The 24,470-nt window shown below is 41.5% G+C and overlaps 1 protein-coding gene across 4 annotated transcripts in view; it reads left to right on the forward strand.

Moving 5' to 3' along the window:
• Window positions 1–24,470, forward strand: part of LOC131103025 (astrotactin-2-like) — a 239,522-nt gene that overhangs the window by 118,963 nt on the left and 96,089 nt on the right. For 3 of the 4 annotated variants that reach the window (XM_058048873.1, XM_058048853.1, XM_058048883.1), the window contains 6 exons: window positions 8,425–8,532; window positions 10,010–10,156; window positions 13,311–13,478; window positions 19,471–19,555; window positions 20,254–20,328; window positions 21,183–21,320. In XM_058048873.1, the coding sequence (XP_057904856.1) occupies window positions 8,425–8,532; window positions 10,010–10,156; window positions 13,311–13,478; window positions 19,471–19,555; window positions 20,254–20,328; window positions 21,183–21,320 (721 nt within the window). The remainder of the gene's footprint in view (window positions 1–8,424; window positions 8,533–10,009; window positions 10,157–13,310; window positions 13,479–19,470; window positions 19,556–20,253; window positions 20,329–21,182; window positions 21,321–24,470) is intronic. The other variant, XM_058048863.1, reaches the window with a different exon arrangement.

Raw genomic sequence — 24,470 nt, forward strand, 5'->3', positions numbered from 1 at the left:
TTAGATAAGATTAGTCGACTTATGGGCTTTTATTACCGCGCTGCCATGTGGTGTGTTTTTCAGGAAAATAATAGTATAATTTCTCTCTTTTGTATTTGGGTACACAAGAGTACACACACATAGGACATGACTCCATCTTGGTTTCAATAAGTAAATCATAGCATATTTGTACAATGAAATGAACAAAAAGTGATTCATTTTTCATTACAGATATTCAGAAACACATTGACCTTGTGCAATACAATCCTAAAACAGAAGTTCAGAACATTCAAGTACTCCTATCTTAAAAGAAACTATCAATTAATTAATTGTTGATACATAGTGTATGACAAAAATTACAGATGGATTTATTAATTTATTATTGTAATAGTGCAACATCTGTGCAGTCGTTCATTTATATTACACGTAATGACGCAATAAAACGAGGCAATATGATGTCACCCTTTGGCGGGCCTAGCTACTGTACATACACTATCATGATATATGTAATGGGCCAATCCGCACAGTTGGGAAGCTATTATCCTCAGCATTTGAGTGGGAAGAGAAACACAAGGATATGTCGGGGGGGGTGGGGGGGGGATGGTCAGCTCCAGCGTCACACAGCAAACGGTTACCGTGTCGCTAATGGCCTTCATTTGGCCAAAATGGCTGTCTGCATAATGAGTCGGTGGCTTTTTGTTGTTCTCCTGGAGGGAAATAACACAGCGGGAATAAAGACAAAGTGTGCTAGAGTGCAGCACTCACAAAGCAAAGCACCAAGGTAAGCTAATATTATTTGCATTAGGAGAACAGCGTGTCTTAACAGTTGCTCAGCAGGACTAAAAAAAAAAAAAAAAAAAAAAAAAACTTCAGTAGCAGTTTTGTCCGCTCGCCTTCGCCCTGCAGCAGTTAGCCTGGCCTTGTTTCCCTCGTGTCAGGAAGTGCACATGCATTGCATTTTGCATAAAGTTGAGGTGTATACTCTCTACTTGTAGTCCGTCTTCCATAGTTGACTTTTGCATAATACTTCATCATGCAGGTGAAGTGAAATAAAATAAAAAAAAAAATCCAACATTTTTCATTTTAAAATATTCAAGTCTGCATCGTTGTTGCCTGACTTCATGCTGGTGTTGTTATGTCGCGATTGAAAACAAATTAATTCCTCCAGCAGCTGCTTCTAAAGTTAACAATATGTAAATTGGAGAAACCGTGTTTGCAAATAAGGCTGCATTATAAGGAAGCGCAAAAATATCAGTTCCAAAAATATATCCTCTTTTGAACTTCCTTCATCTCTATATGGGACAAGAAGGGTACGGGAACTGATGTCCTTCAGCTTTATTTATAGATTCCCCGCTTTTTGATCAACTTTTGATACTCCAGATGATCTTTCTCGATACTTGTTTTTTTGTAGGTGAAGTCAGGCAGTCAATACTAACGTGGATGTGTTACGATAACGTTGCGGGCTGTTCCGCTGATCTGCTCCTCTGCAATCCTGGATGTATTTGTCACTCCCAGACGAAATCTAAGCATCTTCAGCTCTGCCACCTCTAGCTCTACCTCGTCTGGTGGTTAGAGATGGCATGTCTAGACCACACCTACTTACTGGTCCCACTACCGTCTTGGAAATATGTTGTCATAATCAACTCTTCTGTCCTGCAACTCGCCTCTTTTCCACACTGTCCATTACTTAAAATACTCCACCGCCCTCCCCCTACGCCTTGCTTCCTCGCACTTCCACCTAACACCTGTTCATTGGCACGCATGTATTCCATCTTGCTACAACTGACCTCCATCCCTCTCCACAATGTCACCTGCAAACGTCATCGTTCTCTCACCTCATCTGTCAATCTGCCTATCATCGTAGCAAACAGGAAGGGTTTCAAGAGCAGATATTTGATGTTGTGCAGTCCCACCCACGGCACATCCCACTTCTCATACATGTGCTGTACAACTCAAACGTACCTGTCCGTCACCCCAGATTCATTCACGCTGGACCACAGTTTCTCTCTCAGCACTCCATCATATGCTTTAGTCGTCTTTTCTGTACTTCTCCATGCAGACTTTTGGTGCAAACATTGCATCTGCATGAAACCATACTGCTAATTTCCTGAGCCTTACTTCCACTACTCTTTCTCAGAGCTTCATGGTGTGGCTCATCAGTTTTATACCCTGAAACGACATCGCCCTTGTCCTTAAAGATCAGCCCCAATACACCGCCCCTCTGTTCCAAAGACATTATTGACCAATCTTGTTCCTCTGAACACTTGCATACATCCACAGGTCGAGACGCCTGGAACTTCCTCATTCATGGTAGTCGCCGCAGTTTCATCCGCTTTTTGACGTATTGTTTTCATCTTGCCTGCACACCATCGTCCCTTATCAGCACATTCCAATCTCTACCCTTGGTCACCCTAACATGATGTATTTCCTTCCCGCCATGATCTCCCTGCCTTGCCTATCTCCACAGGAGTGTGTTTCCATCCTTACAACCCATTGGGAATCTGTGTTCCTCCCCCTTTTGGAGATAACTTTTTACTTAGCCATTTCCATTTGTTTGGTAAAATCAACGATCATCTGCCCCTCCTCGTCTTTGTCCTTCACAACATTCCATCCCATAAACCTCCTTCTCTCCTCTCTGTGTCCTTCACCAACATTGAGGATGCACCGATTACCACGCTCTCACCTCTGAGAATACTCTAAAGCAATCCGTCCTTCTCTCTTGACGCTAAAGCAACTTGTGGGTTGTATGCACTAACAATGTGCATCATTACTCCCCCCGATTCCAGCCTCCATCACCTTGACGCTGTCTGTCACTCTCCTGACCTGGTTTTTATATTATCCCTTCAGCATCACACCTACCCAATTTATCTGTCTATCTATTCCATCTGAAAGAGATTCTACCCTCCTCCGATGCTTCCTTGCTTTGCTGCACTTCCATCTGGTCTCTTGGACAGCTACCATGCTAGTTCTCTACCTTTCCCTTTGAATGTGCAAATGTTTAGAGTCCCTTCACACACTGCTGCCTTCCTCATCGCTGTCCTTCCTCACATGTATCCCCAACTGGTCTTTGATGATCTGTAATTATAGCGTTTACACGATATCGGTTTCCTGGATGGTACCTAGCCTGCTCAGACTGATATCAAACCCAAACACAGGCTGGTAAGACCACAGGGGATCTCGGATCCAAGCAGGAGGATTTAGGTAGAACCAGGTTTTTATTTTCTGTTGTGTGCCGGTCTCAGTTGTACCGCTGCTCTGCATGTTTGTATATGCATGATGCCCAAAGGTATGTCACAGCGGCCGCCCACTCAACTCTCCTGCAATCCTCTTCTGCTGTTGCTGAACCCAAACAAACCCACCCCATCCTTGTCCACATGTCGGTACAATGTACTCATGTTGAACATTTATTTTGGAGGACGGTAAATAATGCTCAGGATTTCATCAGCCAGATTTAGGAGTCGCTTACCTGAGACGTGGTTTGCTTCCCAACCTGGCTCTACTCCTATTTGCTGTTTTTAATCCGCAGCACTGGCACACTGGCAGCAAACCTAGTTAACATGCCAAACGGGAGCTGGAAAAATCCACAGTATTTAGACTTGTTGATAAGGTGGATTTCAAAGAGTGACCCCATGTTTTCCCCTGCAGTATGTTGCTTCTTCACCTCTGATCATGTGGAAAATATTTAGAAATCGTGACGCCACCGGCGAGGAATGTCTGCAGAGGTGCTGGAGAAGTGTTGTCAAGGCAAATATTACTTTATGATATGAATATACAATATATGTAATATAGATTATATAATATAAATGAATAAGAAAAAAGGAAGAAAGACAAACAAATCATATTAAACTTGCCCTCCAATGATTTATCTTCATCATTATTACATGGAAAAGTTTTGTGATAGATTTTGTGGTAAAATTATGTTACAGTGGAATCGTGTTTTTTGTAGGATTTTCAACAAAAATATTTGCTATAAATATGTCTTGGTTTCCGTGCACAATTACAGTTATTGTACTGTATTTTTATGCTCTCAGTTACTATTACGCATGTTCAGCAGAAGAGTGCGCTACTCACAAACCACACTGAGTCACGAAATATTCCTCGTCACTTGATGTGTCATCTACTAATCAATTGTGCTAATTTATAAAAGTGCTCAATCGCCAACGTATGATGGGAGAACTTTGAGATGAAACATTATTTTTTTTATATGGAATGGAATGGCCTTTATTGTCATTATACAAGATGTACGACGAGATTGGAGAGCTTCTCCTTTCAGTGCAATAGTTAAGTTAAAGAAAAAAAAAAGTATACAAAAAGTAAAAGTAAAAAAGACAGTTTAGATTGCACAGGGGCAGATATGTGTTGCTCAGACACCGGAATATACGTATATTAATTTTAGTACAAATAATGAATGGTGTATACAGATGCTAAAAGTCACATGAGTGTATTGAGTTGTTAAATAAATAATGTTTTCTAGGTAGTAACAGAGGCAGTGATGGAAACATTGCATATTTACCTTACACTAATAACCGGGCACGTTTATGTGTACTTCTAAAGGTAATTAAGGTGTTTTTACTCATTTTTATGGTCTCTCCAAGGGGTTATGTTTTTTCCGACATATGCAAATTAGATGGTGACATCATCTAGAGACAACCAACTTTTCAGTAAGTGGTTCATTTTTGAGTTGGGAAGCTATTCCAACCAACAGATACCATCCAAGGAATCCTTAAACCATCTTTATTATGCGTGTCTGTCACCTTTCTTCCTGCCAAAGCAGGAAGTATCAGGCACGATGGGGCGAACGCCGTCAAGGGTGCTGTTGATGTGATGAGGCGTTGAAGCGCACTGTGAACTGTGAGTGTTAGAATGAACTTCCAGGCTGTTTCTGTGTTTTGTAAGTCGTAGCATCCTGCTGTGGGATTGCGTAATCATGGCTGTATGACGTGATGCGCTGTAAAGCGTTGTCTTTCAACCCTTTTGTATTGAGTAGTGGTCTCCTATAGAACAGCGACACAATAACCCGCACAGAAAACATTTTAGATCTTCCAGAATCTGCACCTATTCCAGCTGTATTTCCTTTGATTTGTGCTTCCTGCCAAAACGGTCAGTTTTAATTGATTCCACCCGCCTCCGGGCACGCCCACTCTGCTGTGATTGGCCACAAAACCTACAACAAATATAAAAAACAACATCAGGATGTTACCTAAAGCTACAGTTGTTTAATACCGATGGTTGGAGACCCTGGCAGGTATTTCCAACGTTTACAGCTCGAGTTAATACATCAACAGATTAAATAAAAATGAAAGTCTGTTGATCCTTATTGACTAAGATGCTATTTCATTTATTTTTCAAAACATTTGACTCGTCCGATTTGCTGTAGCAGCCTCTCAGATGTCATCTTGTGCATTATAAATGGCAAATCTGCATACTTGCATCCTCCTTTTTGTACAATTGTACACGCCAGCTTGCATTGCGCCGGACTAGAAAATATTTAGCCGGTGTCAAAGGGCTGGATGCAGATGTGCCTTAATGTGATTAGCACTCGCAGAGCTACATGTGCTGTCAGCTTAATTTACCCACTCGCATTGTCACACACACACACACACATGCTCTCACTGTGACCCAATGCACGCTAAAACAGACAAGTTGACACACGGCTGCTGAAAATCCAACATCTGCGGGTTTGAAAGGAAATTAAAAAAAAAGCTTTAAAAGAGTCGCAAAGTAGCTGAGGTCACGTCAAGTTGTTGCATGCTCCTGCGTACGGGGGACTCGTGCACATGCAGTATTTATTCACACCGGGGCATCCAATATACATGCAGCAAAATAAGCCCAGCTTGCCTCTTTTATTTAGTATTTCCCTTCATATTGTTTTTTTTTTTTTTGTGCTGCAGAAATACTGAAGCGTCACACTCCAACCTGCATGGTTTGGGGATTTTTTCTTTTTTTTTAAAGCCCCCTGGGGCAAATAGGAATTGGTGTTATTGGGCTGAATAAACCCTGAGTGCTTGCCTGTTTGAGTCTTTGGCCAGCATTCTTTCTTTAAAGCAGCAGTGCTGTAATACTGTTGTATTCAGGATGTTTTACTGGTTTTGGAGTAGGTCCTTATAAACATCATGGCACTCTTGTATTGGGAGGATCTTTAGCGACCTTATTTGCCAGAGGTCCTTAAAAACATACAGCACAAGGCTTCCGCTATAGATGATCTTTGACTGGCTTAGATATTCAATTCATCCATTTCTCTCTTTATTCACATGCCCCTGGAGAAGAGATGTTTTTTTTCCAGAATTATGACTAAGCAAGGTGCATAGTTACTTTGCTATGCGGGGGATTCGAGATCATGACCTTTATGTGAGCAGTTTTGCTTTCAATCTTTCCATTCTTACAGCTTGTTTCCCACATAAACACGATACTCAATTAGTATGTTGACTGTATGGCGGCCTGTTTATCTTTCAATTTAATTAAGATGATAATAATGTGGACATAAATCCGTAATCCATTGTCTCCTGCAATCTTCTCCCTAAGTACAATCTTACGGTATCGACCTACATGTCAATCTGATTAAATTAATCACCTTGCTGCCTTGCATCCCACCTCTTTTTAATCGCATAATTCATGATTAAGTAAACAAGTTAGGCATGTGCATGTCTGTTTGATTGCCTATTTGCTTAGTAGCATCTTTTACTATTTAATTGGATCTTACAAAAACATATGAAAAAGTATATATTAATGTATTATTATGGAGTATTTTTAAAGAAGACAATTGGTTTTTGGTGTCATTTAGTCTGACTGGTGTTAATGAGCTAATGAAAATGATTGAGCAATAAAAAGAATTACAAATAAAACACTTATGAGATGTGAGCAATAAACAAATGCAATATTTGATAGCTTTATGATAAACAGTTGTGGCTATGTTGCTATAAAGATGAAATTGATTTTGATGTTCAGTGAGCTGCTAATGCACTGTGGAAATTGCCTTCCACTCTTGCTAATTCATGACTGCTCTTCTTTTAAGTAGCTTTCTTTGCCTCCTCATTCTGTCGTTTTATCACGACTTCTATTTGTTACCTGAGTGCTTTCTTTATGGGGTACGCCCACAATGCGTGGAGTTTATATAACGCTGCAAATATGCTGCAATGGGTGAAGATTATTATTGACATAATCCAACTATACATCCAATCCATTTTCTATGACGCTTGTCCTCAGTCGGGCATGCTGGAGCCTATCCCTGCTGACTTCGGGCGGGGAGGCAAGGTGCAACCCGGACTGGTCGCCATCGAACCACTGGACATAACTCAACTAGTGTTATTAATTATAGAATTATGACTATAACGTTGCCAGTCTGAGGAACCTTAAACCTAGCCTTGGTGATAACACATTTTTCCAGACTATAATCAGCTTACAAATGATTGGCAATAAACCGTATTATTATCAACATTATTTTGAGACCATTTTTAATTAGTGTAATAATATATGTATATGATATTGTCAACATGATCTTGAGACCATAATGTAATGAAATTAAATGGCGTAATAATGTGTGTACACCGTATCAAAAGCAATAGACTTTCATTCCTCAAGAGTATTTAACATTGTAATTGGAATGTCAAGAGCTTTTAAATAAAATAAGCAAACATAATAAATTAATCCAAGAAAAGACAAGGGGCCGCACAGTGGGAAGGGGTTAGCGCATAGACCTCACAGCTAAGAGACCAGTGTTCAATTCCACCCTCGGCCATCTCTGTGGAGTTTGTGTGTTTTCCCTGTGCATGCGTGGGTTTTCTCCGGGTACTCCAGTTTCCTCCCACATTCCAAAATGCTAGGTTAATTGGTGACTCCAAATTGTCCATAGGTATGAATGTGAGTGTGAATGGTTGTTTGTCTATATGTGCCCTGTGATTGGCTGGCCACCAGTCTAGGGTGTACCCCGCCTCTCGCCTGAAGACAGCTGGGATAGGCTCCTCGTAAGGATAAGCGGTCGAAAATGAATGAATAAATTAATCCAAGAAAAGACAAGGGGCCGCACGGTGGGAAAGTGGTTAGGTCACACAGATCAGGAAGACCTGGGTTCAGTTTGCCGCATTTCTGTGTGGAGTTTGCATGTTCTCCCCGTGCGTGCGTAGCTTTTTTCCGGGTACTCCGCCCCCCCATTCCAAAAACATGTTAGCTTCATTTGCCACTCCAAATTGTCCATAGGTATGAATGTGAGTGTGAATGGTTGTTTGTCTATATGTTCCCTGTGATTGGCTGGCCACCAGTCCAGCTGGGATAGGCTCCAGCATACCCCTGAGACCCTAGTTCGGATAAGTGACATAGAAAACGAATAAACTCGGGTTAATCCAGTTTAAGAGCCAACTCCTCCATCATCTTTCCTCAGCATCCCCACATCCCAACTAGTCATCAAGTGATTGATTCTCATTGGATTCTTTCTCCTCTTATCTTCTCCAGCAAGCGGAGGCGTGTTTGGGCCTCAAGGAGAATCAGGGTCAGATCCCGAAGACGACAACCAAATGAAGTTTTACACCGAGCAGCACAGAGGACGACGGCGCAGCAAAGGTGAGACGGAAGACACCTTTACATCAAGACGCACAGGGAAGGAATTTCAAGATAAACACATGTAAAGCTCTTAAGCCTGAACACACATCCGCTGTCGGGCGCGCTTGTGAGCAAACACTGAAGTGTGTCGGGTTTGCGGACATAAAGTAAATGTTTGCTGGCGTGAGTGCACATGCTTTTGTCTACTCAGTAGGCTTTTATAGTAATTGAGAGACCCCTTCACAGGCCCGGTGACACCCGCCCACACCCCAAAGGGATTAGCTAAACCAGCACTTTCGCTGCAGACGGTAGACCTTTCCCAGACTGTGATAGACGCGTGATTCAATTCAACGTTCCCACTCCCCGGCTTTCTGTTTTTGACCTTCAAATGAATCCTACCGTTTCCAATATTCAGTTTTTATTTATAAATGAAGCGCATGGGGTATTTGCAAGATGCTTTTATTAAACTGACATATAAAATACCAATAGGTGGGGGGGTAAGTGGTTCATTCTTGGGAATGGGAACTTTGACAGAGCCAAAGGGCAACCAAAACAACCAATTTATAAGGCTGACAGTAGAAGCGATATCATCTGGAAACCTTTAGGGAGCTTTGTCTTGGAGGCTAGATTTGACCCAATTGTGGTTTTTTTTTGTTTTTTACATGAAGAAAAACATTTTTGCGTAATGTTGAGTATTTTTGTAGTCTTTTGAGTCTTACAGTCTTGAGTAAGAAGAAATAATATATAACACATTGAAAGAAATGGAGTGGGAGGAAGTAAAACCCCAATATCTATAGGGTGATTCAATGGAAACCAAAAGCAGCTTTTTTTTCTTTCTTCCGAGTGATACCTCAGCATTTATTAATATTTATACATGTGAAGGTATTTCTAATACCAGCCATAGTAATACAAATACTTCAATGGTATGCAACACCAGATACACAGCAAATACCAGACAAAATGAACACCACAAGGTAAATAACAGTCACCCATCCAACATGAACACAGTTATACCTGAATCTCACTGTATTGTAACCAGATGATCGGAACCTTTGGTTTAACACCAGCATCCAACATTATTTCTACATTTATAGCTCAGAAAGCTGGAAAAAGCATCGTAGTTCCCCTTTAAAGTACACATTTCATATTTGTAGTCTCACATCAAAATGTCATCTATCATCATTGTTTTGCTGCCCCTCTCTTCTCATGCAGTGTTCTTTATGAAATGACATATGTAAGAAGTTTACATTGAGAAATCAATCAGTTTGGATTACTGCTTGTCAGTGAAAGGCGATGGCGGGTCCGGCAGCCGAACAAGTTGAGAACATCTGTTATAGGTCATTTTCAATAACATTTGGCAAATGAACAGCAGTGAAATATTAGCTCAAGGCTGCCACTTCCATTCAAGGATCTTCATCCATTGTGTCAGAAACCCTGATCGGCACATAATTAGCAATGGCGGGACTATTCAATGTTGCTTCGCTTTGTTTACCTGCAGGCCACCCACACAGTCCTCTAAATAAGGTCACCCTGACATTGATTACCATCAGCACCTGTGTCGTCGCCATTGTCTACGCCACGCAGGATTCCTGCCCACTCACTGTCAAGGTCACGCTTCACGTGCCCGAGCACTTTGTCGCAGATGGTGAGTACGACACGAACACGGGATGTCCATGACGGTCCTTGATATTAATTTACACTGCTAGGTGTTAGCATGCGGACAGTTAGCATGTCGACTAAGCACATCAGTCCTGCCTCGACTTTGGAGCACGGGACAAATGCAGTGTTGAAGTTCAGTGTCAGAATTACTTTTAATCTCTCCATTACTAAACAGGCTATCTCTATCGACAAACTATTCTACTATTTTGTTTTTCTGCAAAATTTTCCGATGCACCTGAAGCACAGCATTTTTTGTTTTTGTACACGGTTTACAGAACTCAACGGACAAGCATATGACCGGACAGAGAAAGAGAAGACAAGCTAACAAAAAAACAGACCGGAATGCCAGTTTTCAGTCCTAAACCATATTGACGTCGGAAAGATGGCCTGGCCGTAAATAATGTACACCCAAGACATGCAAGCTCTAGGCCGGGACATGCGTTAAAGTGCTGAAATAATGAGCGATGTAAGGTAGCGAGGAGACAAGCGATAAAGATGTGTAGCGCCATAAACAGGAAAACCTCAGCAGGAGTGACTAATGGTATGCGAAGACATCAGCAGGATAGGGAATGGCAAAAGAGACAGAGGGAAAATAACTTGGCATTGAAGTTACAAAAAGGAAAAGTTAAATAAAGTTTTTCAGTTAAATAGTTTTCAGTTTTCTCTGGTAAGTTGTGTGTAGAATGATGCATTTGTATTTTTTTGTGATTTTAAATGTATGCTTATGTTCTACTGTCCAATGACAGAAAATAGTGGTCATCCTATTTTTCAAGTCGTTTTATATTCTGGTCAATACTAAACACCACCGTGAACACATCAGTGAAATTTAAGCAATTGGAATGTGTTGGAAGCTGTAACGGTGCATAGCATGCACCCTTCCTCTGCATTTGATTTGTCCTTTTATGTCATTCTCCATGAACCAGGAAGTAGCCTGCTACACAAACACCTCACTTTTGTTGACCTTCAATCTTGTCATGCTGAGTGGCATTCTAACATTGCAACATCGCCATTTATTGATGTAGTTGCCGTTGTAGTATACCCCATTCATCGTGTTGTTTACATACAACAGATCGAGAACCGCTTTTTACAATAATTGCTACAAGCAGATGTGAAGGCTACACGACAAGCCTCCCAATGTGTTGGCGAAACACGTTGGACCAGAGAAGAGCACAAGCCGGTGGTAACTTTTCTCGTTTTCCATTTAGATTCAAGCGACTTTTTAAAGTGCCTCCATCTTTATTCATCCTTCCATGACTGACAAAAGACAACGGTAATGTGATCGCCACCTTTTGTGTCCCACTGTGGGACGGGAATCGGTTTTAAATTGACCCGCAGTCCTTTGAATGCCTCTGATAGCCCACCTTCCACCAACCACCTCGCTGTAAAATAATCTTTATGCTAAAGAACAATCCACCCCTCAGCGCTCCCGCTGAATGTAGAAGTCGTTGGCATCAATTAAGGATAATCTAGATAGATAGACTCCCTTTATTGTCATTGCACAAAAACACAGTAGTGAAATTGCCAACGAAATGTCGTTGCCTGGCTCCCATATAATAACAGACACAAAAGAAGATAAGTAAAAACAAATAATAATAATAATAATAATGTGGAGAATAAATAGATAGAATAGACACCAAATATGAACAACATAATATAAAGTGCAGCATGAACAGTAAATTGCCCAAATAATTTAAATAATTAAAATAAATAATAATAATGTAAGTAAGGCTTATTTGGCATTGAGCAGTCTGATGGCCAGGGGGAAGTAGCTGTCTCTGAACCTGGTCGTCCTACAGCGGATGCTGCAGAGCCTTCTCCCCGATGCCAGGCGAGAGAACAGTCCATGCTGGGGGTGTGTGGGGTCAGAGCAGATCCGATGGGCTCTAGATACACACCGGCTGTTTGCTATGTCCTTAATGGGGGGGAGTTGGGTCCCGATGATCTTCTCCGCTGTCCTCACCACTCTCTGCAGTAACGTCCAGTCCGAGGCCTTGCAGCTCCCAGACCAGACGGAGATGCAGTTGGTCAGCAGGCTCTCGATGGTCCCTCTGTAGAAGGTGGTAAGGATAGGAGGGGAGAGGGAGGCTCTTTTCATCCGCCGCAGGAAGTGCAGTCGCTGCTGTGCCTTCTTCGCCAGAGCGGAGGTGTGGAGTGACCAGCTGAGGTTGTCCGTGATATGCACCCCCAAGTACTTGGTTGTGTTCACAACTTCTACGGCTGTGTCGTTGATGCTGAGTGGAGTGTGGCTGGGTCTGGATCTCCTGAAGTCGACGATGATCTCCTTTGTTTTGTCAACATTCAGGATCAGGTTGTTCGCCTTGCACCAATCCACAAGGTGTCGCACTTCCTCCCTGTAAGCTAGTTCGTTGTTGTCCTGAATGAGGCCCACAACTGTTGTGTCGTCCGCGTACTTCAGGATATGGTTGCTGCTGTACTTGGGGCGACAGTCATGGGTCATTAGGGTAAACAACAGGGGGCTCAGAACACATCCCTGGGGTGAGCCGGTGTTCAGGGAGATGACACTGGATGTGTTGTTGCCCACTCTGACACACTGGGTTCTATCTGTGAGGAAGTCAAGCAGCCAGTTGCACAGGGAGGTCTTGAGGCCCAGTGGCTCCAACTTGCGTACCAGGTCCTGGGGGATGATCGTGTTGAATGCTGAGCTGAAGTCCAGGAACAGCATCCGTACATGGGTGTTTTTCTTCTCCAGGTGCTCCAGGCTCAGGTGGAGAGCAGTGGAGATGGCGTCTTCAGTGGAGCGGTTTGGCTGGTACGCGAATTGGAAAGGGTCGAGAGATGGGGGGAGTATGGAGGTGATATGGTCCTTAACCACCCTCTCGAAACATTTCATAATGGTGGATGTGAGTGCAACGGGCCGAAAGTCGTTCAGACATGTAATAGATGGTTTCTTGGGCACTGGAATTATTGTGGCGGACTTGAAACACGGGGGGACTTGTTCAGTGATCAGAGTTTAATGATTGGCCCGGGAGCAATGAGAAAGAATGGTCCCACTACTGCACTTATTAAGGAAGTCTCGTAAATATATGCATTATAGCCTTCTCCTTTAAATACAGTCTGGACGAAGGGGAGTTTCAGTTTACGGTGACTAAAGGAAATGAAACGGCTTCTTTTCTTCACAGGAAGTAGTTTTGTGGTGGCCATGGGCGGCCTCCTGGATGTTTCCAACTGGTTGAACCCAGCCAAGCTCATCCTGTACTACCAGACCAATTCGTCCAAACAGTGGGTCCGAGACTACTGCGGACAGAGGACCACAGACCCCTGCGAGCAGGTCTGTGACCAGGACACAGGTTAGTACTTCAGGATGTAGTCTGTACTCCGGATGCATACAGTAAAAGCAATGTAATGATCAATGTGAATAACAAATAAATAAGTTTTGGTGGTTGTTTGATCATACAGGACAGGGAAAATGGAGTTTAGAACACAATCATATGAATATGGTCTGTCGAAAACCCAGGTCTGACTGGAATACCAAAGCTCTCATTTTACCGGTCCAGCTGCTTTCCTACCCTGACTTATGGTCATCACATTTTGGGAGCGGCCTAAGTAGCCCGCCCTGTGATCGACCTTGGATACGTGAAAGAAGACGGACGGATGGATGGATGGATGGTGTCAAGACATAGTGAATGTTATTATATAAACAGCAGAAAACACTTACTCCCTAGTCAATTTTTTTTGCTAATCATTAAACTATCATATTGTTAATGAGCATAGTAACATATTGGTAATGTAATGGTAATGGTTTTATTTCATTTGAACATGCATCAGAATACAATTGAATGCATCACATAATCAGTTCACAGTTCCACATGTCCAAAAGGAGTAGGAAGAAGCAAAGCTTATTAAATCCTACCCCGCCATCTGGTACTTTTACAATCAGTAACTGTTATATTTGTTCACTTCCTGCTTTCCTAATATAGTTTAAGTTTTTTTTTTTTTTTTGTCTTTTTTCACGAGGTGATATGAGCATCCAATGACATAATGGGTACCATAGTAAGTGTCAATATAGTGATATATATAGCACATCATGATTGGTTCAAGACTCTTCATCCTTGTATTTAGCAAACATCAACTGCTTGTATTGTTTCTTGAATTGGCTCATCGTTGTGCATTGTTTGAGGTCCTTACTCAATCCATTCCATAGTTTGATTCCACATACTGAAATGCTATGGCTTTTTAACGTAGTCCTAGCATATAAGTGTTTCAAATGTAGTTCTTCCCTGAGATCATATTTCTCCTCTCTTGTAGAGAAGTATTGGATGACATTTTTAGCTAATTGGTTATTTTTAGCCTTATGCATTATTTTAGCTGTTTGAAGATGAACTATATCAGCAAGTTAAAGTATTTGTGATTTTAGAAATAAGGAGTTAGCATTTTCTCTGTAGGCGGCATTATGAATTATCCTTACTGACCTTTTTTGCAGTACATTTAGCGAGTGAAGATTGCTTTTATAGTTATTACCCCATATTTCCACACAATAAGTAAGATATGGTAGAACCAGACAGCAATAAAGAGTGTGGAGTGATTTCTGATTGAGAACAAATTTTGCTTTGTTTAATATTGAAATATTTCTGGCCACCTTATGTTGTATATTTGTAATATGAGGTTTCCAGCTCATATTTTCATACTGGGCTACTAAGGGTTCTAAAATTAAAATGTTATTGAAAACCTAAAACAATTATCAATAGAATATAACATAACCTCAGGTTATAACATTTGCAAATATGCTAGCATACCTTATCAACACAATTCTTAACAGTTTATGAATTCATATGCAGGTCATAAATAAATAATTCCTCACAATAGGCAGAAGCAAGTTTTTTTTAACTCGAGTGTTTCAAGAAAAAAAAAAGGTCCCCCATCGCATGCTTTTTCAAATCAAAGAGTTTTGAGCATAATTGTGCTGACATTAAAACGACTCTTAAGCAAAGCTCGGAGTGCAGAGTGTCACGTTGTCGCACGAGTGGCGTCGCTCCCACTGGTATTTCACGGCCACTACATCAAGCCTATAAGCTCATTAGAATGGATTACATCTGTAATGTATGTGAATGAATGTCGCCGTGGTCAAGGGCGCGGTGGAGGCTGATGCATAATGGATTACAGCAACAGATACTCAAATGCGTCACAATGCCGAAGATGGAGTTTGTGGATTGTGCTGCGTTCAGGATGTCCGCCGTGTGTTTATACGTCGGGGAGACCGGTGATCGTCCTAATTTAATTTGCAGCCGTTTACTCTCTAGCTAAATTTGGAAGATTCTCCTTGTAGTAATGCCTCGCCCTTTCTCCTTGTCTCTCCCAATTTATTTCCCCTTTCATCTGTCCTTTTCAGCAGCGAGATTATTTGATGAGAGATTGCCCTCAAGTGTGTTGTATCTCCTCCTCGGGGGCAAACTAATCTGTCCGCTAGCACAAATTAAAGGTGCTCTTCAGAAAGTGCTTTCTATTTCCATCATTGTCCTCTCTGTGTAAGTAATGTAACATCCTACACAACCACCACCAACAATGGTGGGGGCTCTCAGTACAAAAGGGAATCAACAGTGCCTCTGCTGGTTGCAACCAAGTACTGCACTCTTGTATCTCCATCCATGCCCATCCCGACTTCTAAATACATTGACATTTGAGCTAGATCCCTCGAGCCTACTTTCTCTTGAAGCAAGATATGCACATTTAAGCTAATGTTACATATTCTTTATGCATTTTCAATCATAAAAATATTCTAAATGAAGTAAAATACAAATACAGTTTAATACATTCATTCATTCATTTTCTACCGCTTATCCTCACGAAGGTTGTGGGGGTGCTGGAGCCTATCCCAGCTGTCATTCGGGCGAGAGGCGGGATACACCCTAGACTGGTTGCCAGCCAATCACAGGGCACATATAGACAAACAACCATTCACACTCACATTCATGCATATGGACAATTTGGAGTCTAGCATATTTTTGGAATGTGGGAGGAAACCGGAGTACCCGGAGAAAACCCACACATGCACGGGGAGAACATGCAAACATACAGAGATGGCAGAGGGTGGAATTGAACCCTGGTCTCCTAGCTGTGAAGTCTGTGCGCTAACCACTCAACCGTCGTGCAGCCCCCAGTTTAATACAGTATAACATATTCACAACACGTCGTCTACAATGGCCACAAGGTGTCACTATAGTAAAACACGCCAGATGTTATTTAATTGGCTAACTCAACTTTGAATCCGCAATGTTATTTTTTGTCCGCACGTCCGTAAGACATTTATTGAAACACACACAAGTCTTATTTGGCTTATTTTCTCAGATGGCATCTCGTATATTGGGTAATACGATTGTAAAGGTGACTATAGGTGTGTTATTTCATGTCTAGAGGGCTCTAATAAATCAGTGAATAAGTCATAATTACCAAGTTGTCTATGCTGTACTAGGGGTTAAACACTGTAGTATATACCATGTACCTTGTCTATATAGCCATAGAACACAGTATTCTGTACGCCATGAAAAATCTGTCAAATTCATGTTGGGGGGGTTGGAGGGTGGGGTCAACCTAACCATATTTTAGTGAGTTATTACCTACCTTAATTAACCTATTCAGCCCCAATTAATCCTTTGTTTACGTGAAACACCTCCTCACCCAACGTCTTCCACTAGTCATTTCCATGGAAACGACAAATGACACCAAATGAAAAGTAGGTGAAGACATGATTTGTAATTAGGAACACAAAAGAAGCAAGGAGATCGGCGGGTCTTCACGAGGATACTTATGATGATGGATGCTGTAATACATTTCTCCCTAGTAGGGCATTTAGCGGCGGGATAGGATGAATTGGCTAATAATGGGGAACCTCATCGTAATAAAATGATAACTCCAGTCATTACGTTATTAAGGCGACATCATCAATGGACCGCGCACAGAGTTCTGCGTTTAATTGCCGGCGCCTACTCTGGGGTGATGATATAATTATAATGTATGTTTCAAGTAATGATATAGGCGCGCTGATTTTTAGCATGGGCACTCTATTACATAATGACGGCATATCATGGAGCAAAGTTACAAAGAGCAAAGATGGAGTGACAAGTGAGAGTTTAAATGCTGGCTTTGAGAGTACAGTAAATGGCACTGCTAAATTATAGTTGCCGTGTTTATTTTGCTAAACTGCAGAGAGGATGGACATTAATTGGTAGCCGGCGATAATTAGAGAGAAACTCTTTAAATGTAACAACTTCATGTTTTAACTTCCTTCAGAACTTGGAGTGCAGGAGCAAGTGGAAAGGAAAATATAGCTCAGAAAAAGTACACTGTACAACACAGCAGCAACACAACCAATGTTGTAATATCCGTGATGAATAAACTGTTCAGCCAGCATTAAAAGCACTGATGAGTTCATTGTAAACATTTAACACAGTTTCACACCAAGAGCAAAAGATAAGCAACATTTTAAAGCGCATGGAGAGGAAGATTAAGATCCTGAATGCCTTCTAAAAGTTCAGACGAAAACTGGTATGCACAAAAGCCAAGGCAATTTTTGAACTAGGAAATCATGTTAATCGTTCCAGACACCCCAATAAATTAACGAGAAATATGTTTTATTGAGAATAATTAGTTTTACATACAGAACACAAGAGATGGAACTTATTGTTGATGCGGACTTCCAGGGCATCCTCGCGGGATTGGATTCAATACCGTTTCTGAACTTCCTTATAAAACTGCTGGCCTTTGCAACTTTCTTTGGCCCCATGGCAAGTTATTATATTCATTCATTCATTCATTTTCTACCGATTATCCTCACAAGGGTTGCGGGGGTGCTGGAGCCTATCCCAGCTGTCTTCGGGCAAAAGGCAGGGTACACCCTGGACTGGTGGCCAGCCAATCACAGGGCACATATAGGAAAACAACCACTCCCATTCACCAATTAACCTAGCATGTTTTTGGAATGGAATGGTTACGGGAAAACCAGATTACCCAGAGAAAACCCACGCCGGCACGGGGAGAACATGCAAACTCCACACAGAGATGGCAGAGGGTGGAATTCAACCCTGGTCTCCTAGCTGTGAGGTTTGCGCGCTAACCACTCGTTCACCGTGCAGCCTATTTTATTTCATTCATTCATTTTCTACCGCTTTTCCTCACGAGGGTCGGGGGTGCTGGAGCCTATCCCAGCTGTCTTCAGGCGAGAGGCGGGGTACACCCTGGACTTGGTGGCCAGCCAATCACAGGGCACATATAGACAAACAACCATTCACACTCACAGTCATACCTATGGACAATTTGGAGTCCCCAATTAACCAGAGTACCCGGGAGAAAACCCACGCATGCACTCCAAACTATTTTATTTATTTTACTTAAAAATGCATGGACAGTGGGTTAGCAACATTTCCCCAGGTAGAACATATACCTAGGGTCTACAATTTTCACATTTTGAAAGACGTTTTGAATGAATAATGACGTATTAATACGTCTTTGGGAGTGAGCGGTTGGGTTGCAAAAAACGTCTTATAAGCGAATAAGCTCAAAACCGTTGAGTCGAAATAGTAGGATGCAGGGCAGCTTATTTTATTTGAACCCTTTAAAGGCAATATAAGCTTTAATATGTATTTTTATTTTTTCCCCCAGTGAGTAACTATAAGCCTGAAGCACAGATAACAGCAATGTGATTCATGCTTCCCAAACTGCAGTCATTCTTCATCAGCTGGAACGTAGTCTTGGGTGCAACTACGATCCTGCCGTGGCATTATTGCTTCTTATGTTGCTTTTCAACTAGGCACCTTTTACCGCACAAAGGGCAATCAGAATATTTGTTGCTGCTCTTTGGCCACATCATATAGCTGCCGTGCCCCCCTCCCCCTGGAGGTAGCAGCGGAGGGCCTATAAAGTCAGCCAGTAAATTATTAAACAGCAGGTGATAAAATGTGAATGGTGTTGCCTGCATGGCCATTACACATTGGATTTTTTTCCGCTGTTATGCTTCCCCAAAAGCGGGCCAAGCGGGAGCGGTCATCACCGTTTATTTGGAGATCAGTTGAGGGTTTTTGTGATCTGACCTAAGACTTCACAAATGGCATCCTCTGGAACGCCATCATACTTTCATTGTTGTCTTTTTTTTATACAGCAATGCAGGTACATATGCTTTTGGAGCTAGGATAAAGTGCTGCTTAGAAACTGACAATTACATGAAGCACACTGCATACTGTCTGTATTTCTATTGTGGAAAAAAACACTTGAGGATTAAATGGTACTGTTCTAAATGGTAATTTATTCATCTTCTGACAATAAACGTCTTTTTTCCTCCCTCCATCTCAGGAGAATGCAGCTGTCATGAAGGCTATTCGCCGGATCCCGCCCATAAACACCTATGTGTTCGCAGCGACTGGGGTCAGAATGAAGGGTAGGTTCGGCCTTGCACGTGGGACCACACTGCTGACCTTACATAAGCAACCACAAGTTGTTCTTTAGCTGTATGAGCATACATACATTATTCAAGGGACCGTCTGCGGTCAATTCCTTCAGCTGCCTAGAGGGCGCCAACATCGGGACATACGAAACACATGACATCCTGTCGGAATGCCGGCGCTTCTCCGACAACAAAAGTACAGGACACATCCCCAGACTGCTAGACGATCTCCAGCTGCTTGCTACACTCGACTGCTTTTGTCTGCCTGCACGACAGAGCCTATCCCAGCTGTCTTCGTGCGACAGGCGTGGTACACCCTGGACTGGTGGCCAGCCAATCACAGGGCACATATAGACAAACAACCATTCACACTCACATTCATACCTATGGACAATTTGGAGTCACCAAATAACCTAGCATGTTTTTGGAATGTGGGAGGAAACCAGCCAATCAAACCCATGTAGCTAAAATACTAAATCACCTCCACCTGTCGTCTGCTGGATCCCATCCAGCCACGGATCCAGTTCCCGTTCACCGTTTTAGGGAAAGGCGCTGACAGACGGTAATCTGAGCTCCATGCAAACACAGCGAGGGATGCATCTTCTGATTGGGCTGCAATACATCTTTACATTAGATCCTGTATGAATGCATTGGGCAACAATATGGTGATGCCACTCACTTCTTCTGCTCAGACCTTGGCCGTATGCTAACCTGGAGAAAGGTTATGACCTGGTAACCGGAGAGCAAGCCCCAGAGAGAATCTTCAGGTAAGTTATTTCTTTACTTCTGGAGTATCTCAAATGTGCAAGCATGACCTCTGTTGACCTTCGTCCCAGTCGTGTTGTTTTTTTTTTTTTGTTGGCATGTGTTTGTGAGGCTGATGGAGCATACGGATGCCTGCAGTGAAGCAGAGACACAGATGGATGGACGGGATAATGCAACTCGTGCTTGGTTGTATGGTTTTAGTTCGAGCCCCCCCGCTCCTCAGCCCCCACCCCATGGGTCCTCTGGTGTGGAGAGATAGCCTCAGGGCTTGTCCTGGACTCCTTCAAATGCTTTTACTGCCATTCTTGGTAGACTTCCCTTTTGTGATGGGATCATATTGGAAGTACAGGACAAAGTCCGATTCCAGCATTATAGTATAGTCAACTTTTATTGGAATAAGTCAAATCACCTAGAAAAATCCCATTACAATTAATGTATTTTTGCACTAATTACACAACTTGCCAGTTATTTATTTTTTTGCTAAAATCTGTAGGAAATGTGTGATTTAATATACAATAAAACTAAAATTGTAAAAATATTCGAAAGTCAGTTCGGGCTAATTCAGCAATCATAGAGTCGTTTAAGTTTGGCAAACAATATGACGTTTTTGCTAGCATAAATGTCAACATAACATAGAAAGAGAACATGAAAGCATATACTTAAAAATAAAAAGGTGTCCATCTGGTATTACTCTTCAAAATGCAAAAAAAAAAAAAGTAAGCTAGCGTCCAGCCTGGTGCGGGTGGAACTGCTCGCCGTTTTCCATTCTTCGGGATGTTTGTTTGTTGTTTGCATGGTCATGTCTGTCCAAAGTAGTTTGCTTGAAAATGTACGTCTCGTGATTGTGCTAACGCAGATCACTCTACAGTCTGGGTCAAGGCTTGTGGCTGCCCGTCAGCAAGAGCTTTGTGGTGCCGCCGGTGGAGCTGTCCATCAACCCCATCGCCAGCTGCAAGACTGACGTGCTGGTGATTGAAGATCCGGGGGAGGTCAGGTCAGTCGGAGAATAGTCTGTTTCTGCTGTGGATTGTTTTTGTTACATAATCCTCATAAGCACGGACACGAATTACAAGGATCTTACATTGGGATGAAGGTAGTGATTGCACCATTACCTTTTTGGGGTTTTCTTGCTTCCAAAAATATACATATATATAATTCAATTTGGTTGAAGAAAGTGAAGAAAGTGTTTTTAAATAGTCCTATATATTAATTTTGTTATTAACAACATCAACATCTATGTTTTAGCATTTATGTCTATATGAGGTACATGCACCCTATCCTTCTCTCGGAAAAGTGCTGATATTTACCTGTAAAAGTCTGACCACCTGGTGAGTTTGGGTATATAAGAAGCAAAGCTTACTAAATCCTAATGATATAGTGTCAATATAGTGATATGTATAGCACATCATGACTGGTTCAAGACTCTTCATCCTTGTATTTAGCAAACATCAACTGCTTGTATTGTTTCTTGAATTGGCTCATCGTTGTGCATTGTTTGAGGGTCTTACTCAATCCATTCCATAGTTTGATTCCACATACTGAAATGCTATGGCTTTTTAACGTAGTCCTAGCATATAAGTGTTTCAAATGTAGTTCTTCCCTGAGATCATATTTCTCCTCTCTTGTAGAGAAGTATTGGATGACATTTTTAGCTAATTGGTTTTTTTTAGCCTTATGCATTATTTTAGCTGTTTGAAGATGAACTATATCAGCAAGTTGAAGTATTTGTGATTTTAGAAATAAGGAGTTAGTATGTTCTCTGTAGGCGGCATTATGAATTATCCTTACTGACCTTTTTTGCAGAGAGCAATAAAGAGTGTGGAGTGATTTCTGATTGAGAACAAAGTTTGCTTTGTTCAATATTGAAATATTTCTGGCCACCTTATGTTGTATATTTGTAATATGAGGTTTCCAGCTCATATTTTCATGTATTGTGATCCCCAGAAATGTATTTTCCTTCACCCTTTCAATGTCTACACCGTCTATTGCTGGGGCGTGTCCTTTTTGCTGTTACCAAAGAGCATGATTTTAGTTTTACTTAGGTTCAAGGACAATCTATTATCATCAAACCATCCTTTTAGTGTGACCATTTCTTCTCTGACCTTTCTAATGATTTCGTCTGTACTCCTAATATTCAAATTAATTGGAACCAAACATAAAAGACAAGCTTCTTAAAAAAGCAGGATGAGTTGTAGACGTACCATATTGACCCAAATATAAGAGCAATCCTAACAATTGTGTCGTCTTATAGTTGTGGACTACACTTATTCTATCCATGCAAACCAAACAGGTGGTGCCAAACTTCTCCCCCACCCCCCCTCCCCCAAGATAAACCGAATAGAAAGTGTCTTGAAGGTTGGTTTCAAGTTAGACAACACAAGATAGTGGCGATCAGTGGTCAAGCAGTTAAAATAAGGGTTGTCTTATATTCGGGGTTGTCTTATATTTGGATAATTATGGTATTACAAATGATATTTTTAAGAAATGATTGCATATTTCATGAAAACGTGTATTTAAGAATATAAAAGTCACAGTAATGGAAGTTTCTTCCTTCGTTTGTTTTTTTAGACTTGCCTTGCAATAAGGACACACGACTATTATGGCCTCCTTATGATAAATATAAATAGATGGCGTTTTATCGTAAGTCTTGCTATACTGTATGATTAGTGTTAAAAATACCTCTCCGAAGGATTAATCACTTAAAAGAATATGTAAAAAGTTTGAAGATAAATGACTAGGCTTTTAATGACTGATTAAAAGCCCACTTCAGGTAACGTGGTGTGTTGTTCTTGATGAGTCTGTGTAACATGGGGACATCTGTCAGATTGTCATGAATAATGCAGTGACGTCTCATTATCCAAAGCACCTTTTTGTCCTCATGGGGAGCGTTTGGAGTTGGTAGCTGGTGGCTGGTAGCTGGTGGTGAGTTTTAATGCAGCATTGATGTCATTTAGGCCTGTGATAAATGTTGTGGGGAATTATGCCGGAGCCGCTGCTTCTCAAAGTGCAACGTTTCATTTAAGCCCTTTTACAAAATGAATTTGGATGTTTTAAAGCTGGATCACGTCAGTGGATGTTAAGGTAGAAGTGGAATCATTGATTATATGACCAGATAAATAAGGGGGAAAGAATCACATGGTAATAAAGCCGCTGAATGTTGACCAATGCAGCTACTGCTGTCTTGTAAATAAATGCACACATGAATACAACCCACGCCAAGAGGTTGTCTACAGCCACAGCCACAAGGAAGTATGTGGTGAGTTGAATAGAGGCATTCAATGGAGGAATTACGGTATTGATAATGTTGGGAAAGTGGCAACGGTACTACAATTGTATTTATTGGGATGCTTTTAGCAGCGATGGGCAAACGTGTGGACTCGTGGGCCAGATTGGGTTCAATAATGTGGTGGAGTGGTCATCAAACAACAACATACTTGCTCACGGTGCAACCAAGCGAGTTAAAGCATCACATAAATCAACTACATATACATATAATATGTACATATTTCCATAATATTATTGTTATACAATCCATACAAGTATCATACTTAAACATCTTTCACCTTAAAACAAAAAGTCATTTTTTTTCATACCATCTCAAAGCAAGCAGTATTACGATGCATGCACTCTTGTCTTGCAAAATACAAACAAGCTCAAATGATTCATAGTCTTTTGTTGAGCTGAAGTGCATTTTAATCTGGTGAATCCTTTCACTGGAAATGGCACAAAACAATACAAATATGAATTACAAATATCCATCCATCCAGCCATTTTATATGCCGCTTATCCTCACTCGCGTGGGTGTATGCTGGAGCCTATCCCAGCTGACTTTGGGTGAGAGGCGGGGTCCACACTGGACTGGTCAGCAGCCAATCACAGGGCAGCATTACGCATATTCATTTCAAATTACATCAATATATACATGTGTATATATGTGTGTGTGTGTATATATATATACGGGTGTTTGTGTGTGTGTGTGTATATATATATGTATGTGTGTGTATATGTGTGTGTGTGTATATATGTATGTGCGTGTGTGTATATATATATATATGTATGTATGTATGTGTGTATATATATGTGTGTGTATAACTATATACGTGTGTATATATGTGTGTATGTATATATGTGTGTGTGTGTATGT

The sequence above is a fragment of the Doryrhamphus excisus genome, chromosome 2 (assembly GCF_030265055.1).
Source record: "Doryrhamphus excisus isolate RoL2022-K1 chromosome 2, RoL_Dexc_1.0, whole genome shotgun sequence".
In the NCBI taxonomy this organism is placed as follows: domain Eukaryota; kingdom Metazoa; phylum Chordata; class Actinopteri; order Syngnathiformes; family Syngnathidae; genus Doryrhamphus; species Doryrhamphus excisus.